Genomic DNA, 18334 nt, shown 5'->3' on the forward strand with positions numbered 1-18334 from the left:
ACTAGACGATAGTATACTCTTATTTCCACCTACAGCAAACTTTTGGGGATTGTAGTTATTTTTCAGTCCAGTTGGTGGAGCTTGCTTTTTTTTTTACACTGAAATTAGTAGCTGCACTAAGGATCATTATCATCTTGAAATGAAAATAAAAGCAATTCAAAACTAGATGTGCCTATTTTGGGATGCATCCTTCCCTTCAAAGATTTCAGTTAGAGGAGAGTTCCTTCCCAATTTGCTCTACAGTTTTCAATTAGAAAAACCAATTTTACCATTGCTATTTATCCCTTCTTTCCTTTTTCTTATGATGCTAGAACATCAGTGAACAATTCCTAGTGGGGACTAGAAAAAAAATAAGAGGGAAATTCAGCTCAAGAACCTTGAATCTCAGCTCTGTCATATTTGTCAGAGAGTACCAGGCAGCTGGAGAAGACTATCAGAAAGTGAGCTGCACTTATTTATTTTCTTTTTTTTTTAATGAGAACTGAAACTAAGTTTTCCAAATACAGTGCTGGCCTCAGGAACAGGGAAAGCATCACCATGAAAGGAAAAAAGGAGTCCTAGGCTTTAAAGAGAAGATAGATAATTCTTCCCTCTGGACAACAAACATGAAGGAAAAGCAGAAAGCTTTGAGCTTTTCTGAGAAAACCTCAGGTTACCAGAATTTTCAGCAAGGCATTTGTTACCAAGTGGATTTAAAAGATGGAAAGGGAACAGTTACAATTAAGTGTCTCCTGGGTACCAGCACAGATTGTGGAGCAGCATCATCTTAAAGGTGCAGAGGAAATTATATCTGTCCTACTGACTGTTTTAGAGGGGGCTTCATTTTGAGACCGAGGAGTGAAAAATTTGTCACACGTGCAAAATGGCAAATCTGAAGCTTGCTTCACTCAAGAAAGGAGCCTTCCTTCATACAGACATAAAAATAGTTCCCAAGAGAGGATCAGTTTCTTCAGCAACTGTCATAGTACAGCCTCTTCAGGGAAAACAAGAGGAACACATACCAAATACTGAGATACAGTTGAATGAATACCACATGGAAAAGAAGGGGGGAAAGGAAAAACAAAAAAGAAATCCTATTTTGCTGAAGACCTTTTGTCATTAAATATCCCAACTACTATGAGGAAAATTTTTGGAGGAATTTTTCACATTTATTTTGCATGACCCAAGGTGAGCTGATACAACTCCACAGGGAAGATGATCACTTTAGAAAATGCTCACATTGGCGTTTTGCAGCAAGCCTCTTGAGTATCTAAACAAATCAGGTTTCCAGCTAGGTGTAGTCTTTCTTTGTAAACCTAAAAGCTTTTAACAGTATCAGAATGCCAAGCAGTAGTGGAGACTATGGGCATGAGGGTGCTGAGGCCCAGCACTGAAAAACATTGTGACTATTTATATTTCCAGTGTTCTAAGGTCCTCACTAGTGACTGTCAGCAGGCTGCCTCTTTGTTTAAGATGTGCAAAACCAATAAGTTTTTAAATTAGAGCTTATAAATACAGTTGCAGTATCTTTCAAGTAGAAGTTTGCTGATTCATCAAGCTCAATATTTAATTAAATCAAGACAAATCATACCCCAAACAATTATATTTTTTTTCTAATTTCCAAGGAGTTTTTACTGCAAATCTACATTGCATAAATTTCATTCTAAATTATGGTTGACATCATTGCACTCTATTTTAAAATCTTAACATGCCAAAGCATCTTGGAGCAGGGAGGTCATTCTGCCCCTGTACTCAGCACTGGTAAGGCCATACCTTGAGTACTGTGTCCAGTTCGGGGCCCCTCAGTTTAGGAAGGATGTTGTTTTGCTAGAATGTGTCCAGAGAAGGGCAACAAAGCTGGGGAGGGGTTTGGAGCAAAAACCCTGTGAGGAGAGGCTGAGGGAGCTGAGGTTGCTTACCCTAGAGTAGACTCAGAGGAGACCTTATTGATGTCTACAACTACCTATAGGGAGGTTGTAGCCAGGTGGAGGTTGGTCTCTTCTCCCAGGCAGCCAGCACCAGAACAAGAGGACACAGTCTCAAGCTGTGCCAGGGGAGGTTTAGGCTGGATGTAGGAAAGAAGTTCTTCATAGAAAAAATTATTTGCCATTGGAATGGGCTGCCCAGGGAGGTGGTAGAGTCCCCATCACTGGAGGTGTTCAGGAAGAGACTGGATGGGGTGCTTGGTGCCATGGTTTAGTTGATTAGATGGTGTTGGGTGATAGGTTGGACTCAATAATCTCAAAAGTCTTTTCCAACCTGGTTAATTCTATTCTATTCTATTCTATTCTATTCTATTCTATTCTATTCTATTCTATTCTATTCTATTCTATTCTATTCTATTCTATAGCATTTCTTCTAAATCTATGCCTTTTAATTTTTGACATTGTATTTCTGAACTAAATTAAAAGCTGCATATAATACATATGTGCATATATTCTGTACATAAACGTATACATACATATGCATATCTACACAACATATATGCACTGTTTACCTTTTAATTATTGGCAAAGTTTGACAGGATTTTTCACATAAGGAAAATTCTATATTTCAAGTTTTTCTCCTGAAATTACGTATGCCTTGCATCCAAGTTATTTATGCAAAGCCCTAGGTGTCATCAGTGTTTGCCATGTCACAGCTCAGATCAAAACTTCCCACAGTGAGTTTGGCAATGAAGTAAATAAAACTATTAACTTTTCAGCAAATATAGGACAGACCACGCAGGGATTTATTGTTCTCTAGCAAGCCCTGAAAATTGGGTTTGCTCTACTTCCAAATTGTCTTTTACATTTTAAGCAGTAAAAGAGTGACATTTACTCCCTGTAGATGGCACTTTTTTGGAAGCCTGTAGCTAGAAAATGCTGGATGTTTCCTTCGTGTTGCCAAAACTTTTCAAGCTTTTGTGGTAGGGAAGATGTTCAGCAACTTGGGCAGTGGGACTCTTGCTCTGTGTGGCATTGTACCCCTTCTAAGATGACGTCAGCTTTGGGGCTGGCAGCTCAAGTTTTGATCTGGCTTGCATCCCAGGTTCCTATTCTGGTTCTGCCTGGGCTGATCTCAGATGAATAGAGAACAAACATTCGCTGTATGGTCCCCAAGGCACCCCCTGCAGCCTGCACATCCGCCAGGACTGCCAACATGGACAAGGGCACTCTGTGACATCTCATATGCCACATGCTCTCCGAGTGCACAGTTATTAAGAGGAGCGCTCCTCTCCTTTTGTTCTCTTTTGACAGCATGCCAAACCTTGTTCAAACTGAATTTAATGGCAAACTCCCTCTGACTTGCAAGGGAGCACAATCAAGCCTGTCTGGAAAAAACCTCACTAAAATACAGATAGCTTTGGTCATACTGAAAAGTAATTTATTCCACTTGCAAGCTGAGGGACATTTCCCATCATTAAACTAGGAAGAAGCAATCTAGCCATCTGCAACCACAGCAACAAGGTCCCTTCCTCCTCTTCCTGATAAACATCTGCTCACTGACTTTTCACAGACAGATTTTCTATTTTCTAGGGGTACTTCTAGCAAAATCTAGATATGAAGAAAGAAGTCTGAGAGCAGGACACACATGGTCAAGCACATCGTTACAAAAGTCGGCACTAGGGTCTGTAGGATGTGTGTCTAAACACTACAGGAGATTAAATTCAGCTCTTACCTGCATGAGTTGCTGCTTCAGTTTCTGTATTTCTGATATGTTGAGCTCACTGAAGAGGTCAGAGACAGGATGCAGAGATTCTCCTTTCCTACCCGTCGGAGTTCGGTAGTCACCATTGAGTTTCACAAGAGGCCCATGGATATGTCCATTCATTTTATCATCATTGTTGGGCTCACCCCCATCCTCTGCAAACTTCAATCCATCTACTGATATATTAATATGGTTATTATACATACTATCACTGAGGTTGATATACTGGGAGAGTTCCTTTCTCAGATTGTTCTTTTGCTCCCTTTCATTTTTTAGTGTTTCCAGAGCTTCCTCCAGCTGATGCTCAGCAATCTCCTTCAGTCGAATGGCATCTTCTAGCTGACTATTAAGCAACACTGTCTCCTCCTCAAATCGTTTAATCTCATGCTTTAAGCCTTCATATTCAACCTGAATTAGACAAGACAGAGAAGATTCATAATACTAAAACTTAAGTCATGAAAAACCTGCCATTTATCAGCCTCATTGAAGTAGGTGTTACAGAAACTACCGTTCAAAATAGCAGGCGTTGCCTGTAGATGCAAACAACTGGCTGCACAGAAAATGCAAGTGGAGCTTCCACAGTTAAATATTGCACTGCTCACTTTTTCAGCCTGTGAGAATAAAAAAATACAACACCCTTTTCTGAGTAATTTATGAGGATAAACACAGTATTTCATGGGATGAAGGCTGCATAGAGTCTGGCTAATTGTAGATTTATTATGAATTGCCATAAGCAATGCTGGTATATCATGTTATGTATAGATCTCAGGTTAATATAGTCTGATCTATTAATTGCATGTATTCTGAAGATGACTTCATATCTAAATTCTTACCAGATGTAAAGTCACTGAGGCACAGATACTCTCAAGTATCTTTGTGTCTTAGTCATTTTCAATAGCGTGGATGGGAGGTACAAAAATGTTTGAAGAGCCTCAACTCTCTTCTCTGTGTCATGCAAGACACTTTATCATTCAAGAAGCATTTAAGTTAAAACTTTAAACAGCAAACCATTCATACAATCATTTTAAACTCTAAGATGCCCAAAATTGTTACAGATTTTTAAATTTCCAGATAAATGTAGTTAACAGCTTATCCAGCTACACAGGCCTTGAAGAGTGTGTTGGAGATGTAGCACTTGGCAACCTGTTGTTCTGCCTGAAGCATGTCCTTCAGTGACCTTGTACAGCCTTGCCAGGCTTGGAGGGACTCATCGGTCTGTCTCCTCCTTCAGAGGACAAGCTTCCCACCCCACCCTGAGGTGCAGGATTTTGTTAAGGTATTCATACTGGTAATTCTTAAACAGAAAAGGAAAATACATTATATTTTCAAATCTACATTGAGGAACTTGATTATCTCTTCTGACTGGAGGGTCAGGTCCATCTGCTAGCAGTTACAGAAATGGAGTTATAGAGGCCATATAGTGTTAGCTAGCCTGGACAGTGTGTAAAAGGCAGAATATCCAGCCTGGATACTTAAATATTGACCACTGCAAGTTAACTCTTCTGAAATTATAACAACTCTCATTTGTTCAATTTAAAGTACTATTGTGCTCTTGATTGCTTCAGCAGCAGTAGATAGATAGATAGATAGATAGATAGATAGATAGATAGATAGATCCAGCAGCAAAGGAAGCTGTGCTTTTTCTAAGTGGGAGAGAACAGACCCAATGACTACTTCTCTCTGGATGCAATGGGGTGATTCCTTGGGGGTGTATTCAGTACTACAGCTACAAATTGCTGTAATGAGGAAAACAAAACAAAACAAAACTAGGACCATCTGACATCTCTTCACCTACTTCTGAAACTTGACAAACTTGCAGGTTAGCATGGCTGAGAGGACAGCAACATTGGTACAGGAAAACATAAGAAGTAGATAAAAAAGAGAGTGGGAAACAGATTATTTCCTCTTTTCTCCATTTCAGAAAAGGAAAGGAAATGCAAGAAACAGACTGAGAGGAAGTGAAAGCTGAACTTTGGCACTGGGCATTGAGTTCAGCATGCAGGGAGGGAGGAGATAAAAGGCAGGAAGCAAAAAGATGCAATTTCATCTATTTTAATAATTACTCTGCTATTACCAAGTTCTACAAAGAAATATTCCACAAGATTTTCCTAAAACTGAGGTAAGGGCCTCCTCATATGTCAGAAGTGGGCAATAACACTGTTCTAGAGTAAGCATTTAGCAAGAACTCAACCAAAAACCACCCATACTAAGAAACTTCTATCAAAGTGCTCTGCAGAATCATATTATGGAACTTTGTGAAAAAGGCGTTCATTTTTCAGCACAGTGCCTGGAATCTTTTGATGCTTACTTGATTCTGTTTCAGTGTGGACACCAGTTTCTGTAAAGTGATATTTTCTTCTTCAAGCTCAGTGTAGTCCTGCAGGAGTCTCGCCTCTCGGAACTTGTACTCTCGAATTTCATCTTTCATTCGTATCCTTTGTAGTTCCACCATTTCGTTATTCTGATGAGAGAAAATTCAAGTACATTACTGTTCATGCACAGATACTTTAGAAAAGGCCAAACAAAGAATTATTCCTCAAATAGAAAAGATTTAGCAGTTCAAATCAAAAGACAATCACCTTTTAATCTGAGGCCATGCAGTAATTTCAGGTGTGTGCTGGCAAGGCAGTAATTAGAACATCTGATAAGGAAGTTTGGTTAAAACAGATGCTTATTGAAATGGAAAACCTAGCAAGGCTTTGCCATCTCCTTAGTTATATTGCCCTGTGATACAATTGGATTTAAATAACATTACCACCCATATTCCACGGAAGGATGCTTTCTACATCCATAACGAAAAGCAACGAGCAATGGCATCTGTTCTGTGAAGATCTGTTACTGAGCAAGGTGCACTCATCACGTGTATATCTGCACACATTTAGAGGCACACAGATAGGTGGGGGGACCTGCCAGGCTCATGAAAAACCTGACAAATGCATTGCTGTGCTGAGCAGGATGCACCCAGCAGTCTGAGAACACACAAGGTCAACACTTTTATTTTCCCATCGGAATATAAAGTTCCCAGGCAGCCTTAGGAGACAGGTCACAAGGCATCAGTTTTACCATTGGATTCCACCTCTGACTTGAGTTTGACTCAGATATAAAACACTGCATGGGAAGATGGAGTTAACATACAGCTGGAAGAGAATGGCAATCAACATGGTCAACAGGAGCAAGCTCCCCCTCAATTTTGAAAAGAAGCTTGCATTTTCCTGATAAATATGAACAAGCTAATCAGTCACATCTCCTTGCCTGCAGGAAGAACCTGAACATTGCCACAGCAGCTAGTGGAGGGAAGCACTACTGTGACCTTAATGATGCCACCTCACTGCTGGCTGTCAGAAAGAGCACACCTGGGAAGCACTAATGGATTTCTGTAAAAGATTTCAGTGTGGAGAGAGGACAATTACTGGCCTGATAGCTACCTGGTGAAGTTAAATGTTTAAAAAAACATTACAGGAGAAATCATAGCTAGAGGGCTCTAAACAGTATAAAACCACACATTCTGAATTGAGAATAAACAGAATTTTGCTTAGCACTTAAGTTAAATAAACAATTGGAAACCCCTGGAAAATAGCATTGCAGAGCATGGGGGAAAAATACAACCTTGATGCAAGAGTTACAAAAGCACTTTTAAAAATGAAGCCTTTTTGTTTAGAACTCCTTCTCCTGGCAGTGAATTAAGAAGAAAAAAAAGACCCTACATGAATTCTTAACCAAAGGCACACCTTTGCTTTAAAATATCCCCGGTGGCAGAAGAGTCACAGAACTCTAGATAAAAGTAACTCTGCAACTATTCCTGCATCCATCACTGCCTAATAAATCTCTGAGTGAACTGTAAGAATGGCACTGCAGACAGTTTCATGAGATCAAGGCATTTTATACCTCAGAGCTGCCTGTATACATTTTGTTTCTGTCAGCACATTCTCAGCTGTGGCAATTATTAGCACTTCATAGGTGTGGGCATATGTGCAATTCTGAGACAGTACGTGGACAGCACCAAAGGCACAAATCCACTGTGTCAAGTATAATTACCCTACTCTGCAACTCTCTTGGTGTTTGGAGGATGATCAGCCCAGGGAATGGATAGTAATCAGCTGACATCCACCCAATGCACACAGTCACACTGCTGGTTGAAAGGAAGGAGTCTCTGAAAAGGGAGGAAGAAAAAAGGTGGCCAGAAATAGAGGGCCTGAGCAAAGAATTTTTACTGAATCCTGACATATTATTTCCCTGAAAGAGTACAAGGCATGCTACTTTGAAAATCCTCTCTTATTAATTCCGAACAGTCAGAGCATGCCTTTCCTTTTGCTGAAAACAGCAGAAGCAAGCATGAGGTATCATCTTGCTGGAGTGTACAGGGCAAAAGCCTGGCCTTATCGATGTTTATGTGTGAATAGCCATAGGTCATGCTCTGCTCTCTTTTCCTTTGTAGGAGATCTCTGTGCACTTTACAGAAGGAGACTAGCCTTCAACCTAATTTTAAAAAGCATATGCTGAGTTTACTCTTTATTACTGTCAGTAAGCAGGACGTATTTGTTGATTAAACACAGTAATTTCTCACAACTCTCTATTATTATTTTGAACATATTTAAAATATGTATTCCTTAAGCAGACATTATGCAGTTATGGGAGGACACATCTTGCTCTATTGATACGGTGGCAGTAAGATGCAAGTATGGTGTGGCAGTAAGATGCAAGTATGGTTTGGCAGCATGGTAAAGGCAGGTAATGGTTGGACTCAATGATCTTAAAGGCCTTTTCCAACCAAAAAACCTCTGTGATTCTATGATTCTATTTGGCTGCTGAATCGGTGGTGAATCAGACTTGTATGAAAACAGTATGACAGGATTTAAAACACATGGCAGGAGGAGTCTGGCAGCAGGGCAGTTATCCATATGAGCCACTAGAGGACAATGTAACCCAAACTATTAGCAATATAATTTGTAATTAAACTTTACTGGTAATCAAGCACTAAACATTACACTTGCGGGGGAAAGCAATTGAGCCAGATGCTCTTACTAGAGCACTGCCTCAGAATTTTTTACATTTCTGGTGAGGATTGCCCTACAAACTACCCACTGGATCTGTTAACCCCAAATTAGTCCAAACGGTGGAGCTAATGATATGCGAGCAACAGTTTAATAGCTGTACATGATTTTCAGTCCCAGTCACCAGCTGACCATGATGCAATGGTTTTAACAGATTGGTGACAAAGAAGGAAAAGGCCTTTCTCTGAAACTATAGAAAACAACAGAGTCTTTGTCAGCATTGCATCTAATTATACATGAACACTAATTGTGGAAGATGTCAGTCACATAGCATGTCTAATGAACCTACATATAACAGAACAGACCATGAGAAATTAAAAACAGAAGGCTCAGATATGATAAAGTCTGTTCAGGTCACCTATCCAATAGTAGATGTATTTTCAGGCTTGGCATATATGAAAAGTACAAGACATCTCTGGGTTTTCAGACCTGCATATATGAAAATCGAAAAGCATTTTTAGGTATTAGAGGGGCAAGGATCATGTCTGTATAATGCAGCCATCACTTCAATCCTGGCAGGTCTCTGAATATCAGTGGAATACAAATTCTAAATAATAAACTTTTGTACTTATTACCAAAATGAAATGCACTATATATGAATATCCTATTCATTTTTCGATTCAGTGAGGACTTTTAAAGTGGAGCATTCCATATGCTACGTACAGAGCACATGGTATTGTGTATGTAGATACAGTGTAATGCATTGTGCAAATTCAAATCATTCCAGTTGAGAAAGTACTTAAAAATTAAAGAATTGAAAACTCTCATGTTGAAAATTAGAAGAAAGAACTATGAAAAAAAAAATTGATCCCTCCCCAGGTCATCTTTATGGCTGAACACACACTTTTTCGCCCAAGGAAGCCACTTTTTACACTCTTGTATCCTATCTGTGTACTTAAGAAAAGCAAACTGGGCAAGGGACAGTGGCTCATTTTCAGGGTGAAAGTTGAGCTTTGGTGACTCTTGATTTCCTAAACTGTGGACCCACATACTGAACTCCCTGGAAAATGGTGGTGTTTTGAAATTTTCATTTTCAAATGAATGCAGTTTCATTATCTAATTTGGTTCTTCCTTATCTTGGGGATATATAAAGGATTTTTTCATTTCTGTTTTTGTCTACTGGGTTAAGTCCCAAACAAAATTGAGGAATTAGTGTTAGGGCTTTTTCCCTACATTCTTCCCCCCCCCATATTTTAATTAAGATATCCTTACTGCAATTAAACATACTATTTTTGACACTGCAAACCAGCCTTATAATCAGAAATTAGAATAGAATAGAATAGAATAGAATAGAATAGAATAGAATAGAATAGAATAGAATAGAATAGAATAGAATAGAATAGAATAGACCAGGTTGGAAAAGACCTCAAAGATCATCAAGTCCAACCCATCATCCAACACAATCTAATCAACTAAACCATGGTACCAAGTGCCTCATCCAGTCTCTTCCTAAACACCTCCAGTGATGGTGACTCCACCACCTCCCTGGGCAGCACATTCCAATGGCCAATCACCCTTTCTATGAAGAATTTCTTCCTAACATCCAACCTAAACTTCCCCTGGCACAGCTTGAGACTGTGTCCTCTTGTTCTGCTGCTGATTGCCTGGGAGAAGAGACCAACCCCCATCTGGCTACAACCTCCTTTCAGGTAGTTGTAGAGAGCAATAAGGTCTGCCCTGAGCCTCCTCTTCTCTAGGCTAAGCAACCCCAGCCTCCTCAGCTAAATTAATAATATACCAAAAACTATCCTGACTAAATTGTTGCTTAACTGTTGGAATATGAAAGCCAAAACATGAAGCCATGCATAACTTTCTAATTTTCATAACTCATGAATAAAGAACAGTGGAAAATGTATATGCTTCCAATTTAATAGCATTATATTATAGCTGATGCAGAATAAAACCCCAGTTGATCTGACAACATTTTTATTGCACTAGCAGTAAATTGAATGTAATAGAAAGTTTATGCTCAGACATGATCTCATGTGTTTGCTGACAAGTCTCACTGTAAATTTGCATGCTGTGTTTACTTTGCTCTGCAGAGGAAAATAAAAGATGTATTTTTTATGAAGAACAGTAACAAGCATATCATGGAAAACAACATTTAGCTGGGGTTCAAATTTGATTACAAACATGCTAACTCCACATGGGGAAGCACTGCCAGCACAGCCTTGGCCAAAATCAGGTTTGGGATGATTTTTTTCAGGATGATTCAGTCACAAAATTAACCCCAATCATAAATTATTTTTGTTTCTCTTTAAATATATTCACAGAATCATAGCACCATAGAATCAATAAGCTTGGAAAAGACTTATTGCTTGAATCTACCTGGAAACATGCAAGTATACATCATAAAAGTAGCCAAACCCTAAAGTACCTTTGATTAATTACTTTTAAAATACACAGGTATACCCTTAGAAACTTTTAAGTCCAATTGTAGATCCTCTTAAGTAGCTTCTAACATGAATTATGAGTACCTTTTTTATTGTCTGTAAGCAAAGAAAAATCACTCAGAAAACTCTTCTCACCAGCACAATGTAGTAGGGCACATCTAGAAAGCTATACATCCCTTTTTTTTTTTCTACTGATGGAAGATTCCAGAGAGGAAAATAGCACAAGGAAAAGACCCAGAAAGAGACTTATTACACTAGGGAGGAGACAGCCAGGAAGCACCAGCTGGTCTGCAGAGATACCCAGCCTGCCCTGGCAGGTCCTGATTTTTCTCACTGAAGGGATAAGGGAAGATGAAAAAAACAGAGGATGAAAGGGGAAATAGAAGAGTGGGAACCTGTGTCGAGGCAATCCCAAGCTCAAATACAGGCTAGATGATGAATGGATAGTGAGTAGCCCTGCCAAGGAGGACTCCGGTGTGTTTGTGGATGAAAAAATTAGTATGAGCCAGCAATGTGCACTGGCAGCCCAGAAACTCAATCACATCCTGGGCTGCCCCAAAAGAAGTGTGGCTACAACTCAAGGAAAGTGATTCTACCCCTCTACTACGCTTTCATGAGACTCCACATGGAGTACTGTCTCCAGCCCTGGAATCCTTAGTGCAAGAAAGACATGAACTTCCTCAAGTGGGTCCAGAGGAGGGCTAGAAAGGTAATCAGGGGCTGGAGCACCTATGAAGTCACACTGAGAGAGTTGGGGTTGTTCAGCCTGGAGAAGAGAAGGCTCCAGGGAGACCTTATTACAGCCTTTCAGTACTCAAAAAGGCCCTACAGGACAGGTGAGGAAGGAGTCTTCTATCAGGGAGTGTAGTGATAAAACCAGGGGTAACATTTTCAAACTGAAGGAGGGTAGGTTTAGATTAGATATTAGGAAGAACTTCTATACTGTGAGGGTGGTGAAACACTGGAACAGGTTGCCCAGAAAAGTTGTGGATGACCCCTCCTTGAGTGTTCAAGGTCATGTTGCACAGCGCTTTGAGCAACTTCATCTAGTGGAAGGCATCACTAGCCATGGTGAGGGGTTTGAACTAGGTGATCTTTAAGGTGCCTTCCAGCACAAGCCATTCTATGATACTGTGATGACCATTTCCTTTTATTTGCCATCAAGTGTTTTAAGTCCCCAGATAAGGTCCTCTAGACTAGCCTTAAAGTTTCTCTCTCACATATAGGGGGAATACTCACCTTGAACAGAAACAAAGATATTTTCCATATTTACATGCATATGCAAAACCATAATGGGATTGTGTGGATGACGTTATGTCACCTGCTCTGCCCAATCCTCATGATTCATCAACTGCAGAACCATTTTCGGTTCCCTTTCAAGACACAGATATCTCTGTATCCCAAAAATACATTATTTCAAAAATTCTTGTTCCTCTTTGTTAAAAGTCTGCATTGCCCTTTTTATCTGAATTTACCTGATCTCATCCTTCAAAGAGTTTCATTCAGGTGGCATTATTAGAGTTCATACTGTATCTGATCGGGCATACCACTTTAAGAGCACAAAATGTAGCTCCTGTTGTCCACAAGCAGAAACATTAAGTCTTGAAATTATGCAATTTACTGACATTTCTTAGCTTTTTCATTCATTGTCTCAAAACCAGGAAAAAAACCAGACATGCTATTGTGTACAAGATATTTTTGCAAATACATCTGTAGAATAACATAAGTACCTATAATCTTTCTCTTCCATGGATTTACTTACAGAATGACAGCACTATCGAAGGCAAGGATAAAAATGAAAAGCCATATATTTGTTAGCTCTGGCATACTGGTCAAGATAATTTACTTCAAGTTCTACCACCAGCAATAGCTCTTAAATAAAGCATTTATAATATCTCCAATAACTTATTCATCTCAAACGCTCAACCCACGTAATTGGAATTGCTAAATCTGAAGTAGTAAAGTGAATTTCTACTAAAGGCAATTAAAAGGCCCAGTTATGTAGTTATGACTACATACAAGGTTTGAAACCTAGAGTACTTAACATTTTAAATACTGCTACATATAAATCCCTATAAAATAGCTATTTTATTGACTTTTTGAATGAGTGAAAATTAAAAGATGAAAACTGAGAATGTTCTGGGAGTATTCAGCGTTCCTGCTGAGCATTATGGTCACATAACATTACAATAATTGCTTTATAAACAGATATAAACTACAAACCTCTAATCCTACATACTTACCTGAAAAATAATGGTTTGATTTGACTGCATGTCTAGCAATTAATGCATTAGCATTAGTGTATAAATTGTATATCAATTATATCTTAATGATACTTAATTATAATTAGTATTACGCCCTGTAACAAACAGTGCAGTAATATTCCTAACATTCCTTCAAAGGAACAACAACTTCACCAAATTAAACAGTGTGAGAGGGAATTCAGACTCCCAAGGTTGCAGCACAGATCAGTTACCCTAGCATATGATCATTTCCAATAGCAAAATATCAATGGCTGGAAAAAGTTTTGCTGTCAGAACATTGTGGAGGTCATTTTGTTTAAACTTACAACTCTGCTACTCATCTGTCTCCTACAGCTCCACTGGCATTAAATATTTTGTGTGAGAATTTACTTCTGAATACCATACTGGGAAAAAGAAAGATGATGACACATTGTGCTTTGGGGCAGGCTAATAACATCTTTCAAAGGTAGCACTCTCTATGAAGATTCTTCCCACAGTCCATTCAAGCCTGTGATGGCTTCAAATCCTTCAAATTTCCTCAGGCACCAATGCACAAAACCCATGTTCACTCAGGAGCTAGTCACAGCCCAAAGGCAAGTCCCACTCCTGCTCATAGAATCATTTTGACAGCCAAGTCCACCACTAAACCATGTCCCTAAGCACCACATCTGCCCATCTTTTAAAAACCTCCAGAAATGGTGACTCCAGCACTTCCCTGGGTAGTTCCAATGCTTGACAACCCTTTCAGGTGCAACTTGAGGCCATTTCCTTTTGTACTATCTCATATTACTTGGGAGAGAAAACCAACATCTACATCACTACAATCTCCTTTCAGGTAGTTGTAGAGAGTTATAAAGTTTCCCCTCAGCCTCCTTTTTGCCAGACTAAATATGTAATTCCAGTTATCTCCACTGCTCCTCCTAACACCTGTTCTTTAGACTCTTCACCAGCTTCCTCCATGCTAGTATATTCTTGCTGCCATCTGCAACCTCATTGCTGCAATCCAAACTCTGGTCAGGATAAAGTGCATGGGGTCACGGTATGCGCCCACAGGTGGACAGGGCACTACCTCTTACCATCTTGGCTGCCTGGCTAGTATTATAATGATAACCAAACACAACTTGCTATTGCCAGAATAGCTCAGGACAAGAAAAAAGAAAAAGAGGGGGATGTGGGTGTGCAGACAGAGGGGAGGGGGTGAAGCAGGATGTGGCATTGGGCAGAATGTCAATTTTCAACCTTTTTTATGAAGGTTATTGTTTTCTATCTAAAATTTAAGAAGCCAACAGCAGCGATTCTACATGACAATGCCTCAAGGCAGGCTTTTTGATGGAGGATCCACACAGGCCTTTCCAAGTTCATTAAGAAACCAAGGGCTGGTATTAAAGCCTAACTGGTCACTTGGGAGAGGCATCTGCCAGTTATACACATCTCTTTGAAAGGCCATCTGTTAGGTACAAAGTGCCAAATTTCCTTCTAGACCCAAAGGGGCACACAGGGTGTGGAGCTGTGATCAGTTTAAACTCGGCAGTGCCACAGCTGCTGCTCCCAGGTCCTGACCTTTGCTTGGTCCAGTGCTAGCTTTCACATCATCGGCCAGATAAGGGGCAGCAAGTCACTCCAGAACAAACAAACAAACAAACAAACAAAAAGAAGTAAGTTAATTTTAGTGGTGTTTATACTCCCTGACACCGCTGAAAGGGTGGACCCACAGACTCTGGTGCCAACAGGAGGTAGGGGATAGGAAGATATGATCACCAGCCATTTGGAGGTGTTAAAGGACTGTCAACAGCAGATAATGTCAAGTGACTATGAATTTACAATAGAGATGAATAATGTAGGAGCACCTGGTATAAGAGGGGATAGAACAATGATTTCTGGGAAAACTGGTGAATATGTATGTTTATATGCTATAAAAACTCACGGGTCCATGGATTTGGCGGTACACATCTTTAGGAGTGATCCTGGTGTATTACAGCACTGCAATAAAGGAATACCAACTTGACCAAACCACACCAGCTAGCCAGTGTAATTTCTTTGTTTCAAGACCTTGACTAGTTTAGGAGTGATTTGTTGGTGTGGAAAAATATGTCCCTGTGTATTGACTACTTGCTTTTGCATTGCTTGCCCTAACTTTTAATGTCAGTATGGTTTCAGAGATCCTTGTAGTAACTTGCCTCTGAGTGTGCTTGGCAGCAACTCCGTTCTCCCATGTTCAAGGCACAGAGCTACGCTCTTTGTAAGCTTTCTATTCCCCATGGCAACTGCCTCCTCTCTCCTTAGGACTCGGAGCAATTTTAATTACAGCTGACTACTCACTCAATCCCACATTCCTTATACTCCTTATACAGTAATCAAACCACGCTGTCGAGGGATGCACATGCTCTCAGCTCAGCTTCACCATCCTGCACTGCATTACAATACTACCCAAGTTCTGGTTTTCCAATTTGCATGCTGATACAGTTTTTGGTCTTGTAAATACTGGCTAGAAATTGGAATACTGATGCCTGTGAACAAGTGCCTCTCCATTCTCCTGCTGTGGGAGGACTGTGCTGCAGTGCAGTGCTAGGGCTGGGGAAGCTGAGAGCATGTCGTGACACACAGAATCAGGGCTGAGCATCACTACTAGTAAATCTGTTCCTCAGAACAGTGCAGTTAAATTAGTAGGGGACTGAGTTCAAATTAATCAGACATGCAATTAATCCCCATGCTCAGCTCACAAAAGATCATAAAAATAATAGAAAAATGGACCTCAAAGGGGCTCTATGGCAGCATCTAGTTCATTTGTCTTTCCAGGGATAGGAGTAACTACATCTATGTCATTCCTGCTATCTGTCTAATCTTTTCTTAAATACTCCCAGTGACAGATCCCATCACCTTTACCAGAAACTTGTCTCCTCTTTTCACTTCTGCCTTTGTCAGCAGTCTCTTTTGAATGTCTAATCCGAACTTGCGTTTCATACTGCAAGCAGAAAACAGTATTTCTTCTCCCATCCACAAAAGGCAGGAAGACAAATGCATCTGTTCCTGGATGCTGGAATATTGCATTTACCCACCTCTCTTTCCTTTGAGGATCCCTAATATCTCCTACCACTGAGAAAACTTATTAGATGTCCTTGCACTGACATACAGCAGAAATGTAGGGAGCTGGCTGATGATGACAATAATAACCAGATGTGGAGAGAAAAAGGAGACCCCAATTAACACTTCATATTCCCTCTAGTACCTGGCCCCACACAGTGGATTGGGAGAGGACTAATATGCTGAAGGAAACAAAGAAGAAGCCATTAATAATTTTAGAAAGCAGGGTGAACAAATAGCTAAAGGATACAAAGAAACTATTCAGAGGTACAAATCTATTTCAAGCAGTCATCTGCTGGGACACGCTCTATTGTGCTGCAGAGGAGCTGTGAGATCTCAGCATCAAAGCAGCTCTGTAAACCCACGCTCATAGCAGAGCTTCCCTCATCAAAATTATTCTTGCAGATTGTCAGCTGCAGAGGTGTTTTAAAAGCTGCTCATGAATCTGCACCCACCACCCTCACAATGACAACAGACTATTTCAAGTTGCCCTTGAAAAATATCAATACAGTATAAAAGGCTGCTACAAAAGAATTAGCAAGAAAGTCAAACTTCAGTAATTCTTCTTCTTCTCCATAAGAACAAAGACATGGCATCTGCAAATAAACACATCTGTCCCACAAAACTGAATGTGACAAATTCTGCCATTAATAAGAGACTATTTCCTCAAGTCAGGAGTCATTTCAATAATTAAAACCCATGTAACATTACCCATCTGCTGCAAAAAGCAGCACAGCATTCTGCAGCTTCTTTGACCTTGCATGTAGAACACCCACCCACCTCCACTTAATTCTTCTGTGGCATGAGCAGAAGCATCAAATGATGAAAAGAAGTTGATTCATATGAAAAAGATAAAAGTGGCTTAATGAATAATGCCCTTTTTTCTCAAAGGCTTAGCAATTATATTTTAGGTAATATATTTGATTGACTTAGGTGGCAAATACAGCTGAAGATAAGTACTTCATCTGTCTGTAAACTACATCCTTTAGGACAGAATTTTGCACATAATTTTAATTCATTACAGCACACATGGTGGTTCCTGAATACAAATGCCTACATAAACTAAACTGCACTAAGAGTCATTTGAATTTATTGATATGGACAGTGAAAACACCTGTACTCAGAAAATGTCTCTAACATTGTAGTACTCTTGGCTATTCATGTGATAGTTTCCCTGACTGAGTTCAGCTGAGCTTTTGTTGATGTGCGTGGGTTAAACCATCACAATCAATATAAATTGGTATGAAACCTGATCTTTGTTTTTATCTTTAATACACATTGCATATTTCACAGATTTCATATATATATGTGTGTGTGTGTGTATATATCCATACATATATGAGAAAATCAACAGTAGTAATTTTTATACTGATGTTTTTTTGTCTTGTTCTTAAAAAGCTGAGGAAACAAGATTCCCATTGCTCAGCATTCAGGACAGAAATACAAATGCAATATATGCCATTAGAACACAGTGCAAGGGCTGACTACTAATGCCATAATCTCTGTGAGAGTTACTCAAGCATGTTGCTCATGGCAGCACAACCTTAGAATTACATGTTTCTTTTGGAAATTGAATAAACACCAAATATTATTCACTGGTGCAATGGATCAAAACAGAAAAAAAGAAGACATTAAATGCCATATATACTCTGGCAGCAAAATATTAGTCAAGTTCTAGGGTTGCTCAACTTTTTCTATAAACACCTTGTGGCATGGGGAGGACAGTATCTCATGGCAAATACTTGTTGCGGAATGGCTTGCAAAGACATGGTTCTATGGAACAATGGTTTGAACAGAGTATGTAGGCCGGACTCCATCTTGTTATTTACTGCTCACAGTAAGCTAGTGTGTTGATGCAGCCAGGCCACCATGGCCTTGTAGCTGTGCTTGCAGCTGC

The 18334-nt window shown here is 39.7% G+C and overlaps 1 protein-coding gene across 5 annotated transcripts in view; it reads right to left on the reverse strand.

The window, feature by feature from the left end:
- BICD1 (BICD cargo adaptor 1) overlaps positions 1-18334 on the reverse strand; it is a 147708-nt gene that overhangs the window by 34241 nt on the left and 95133 nt on the right. For all 5 annotated transcript variants that reach the window (XM_054168101.1, XM_054168100.1, XM_009899641.2 and 2 more), the window contains exons 3-4: positions 5978-6130; positions 3640-4077 (exon numbers count right to left, since the gene is read on the reverse strand). In XM_054168101.1, coding sequence (XP_054024076.1) covers positions 3640-4077; positions 5978-6130 — 591 coding nt within the window. The remainder of the gene's footprint in view (positions 1-3639; positions 4078-5977; positions 6131-18334) is intronic.

The sequence above is a fragment of the Dryobates pubescens genome, chromosome 15, assembly GCF_014839835.1.
Source record: "Dryobates pubescens isolate bDryPub1 chromosome 15, bDryPub1.pri, whole genome shotgun sequence".
Classification (NCBI taxonomy): domain Eukaryota; kingdom Metazoa; phylum Chordata; class Aves; order Piciformes; family Picidae; genus Dryobates; species Dryobates pubescens.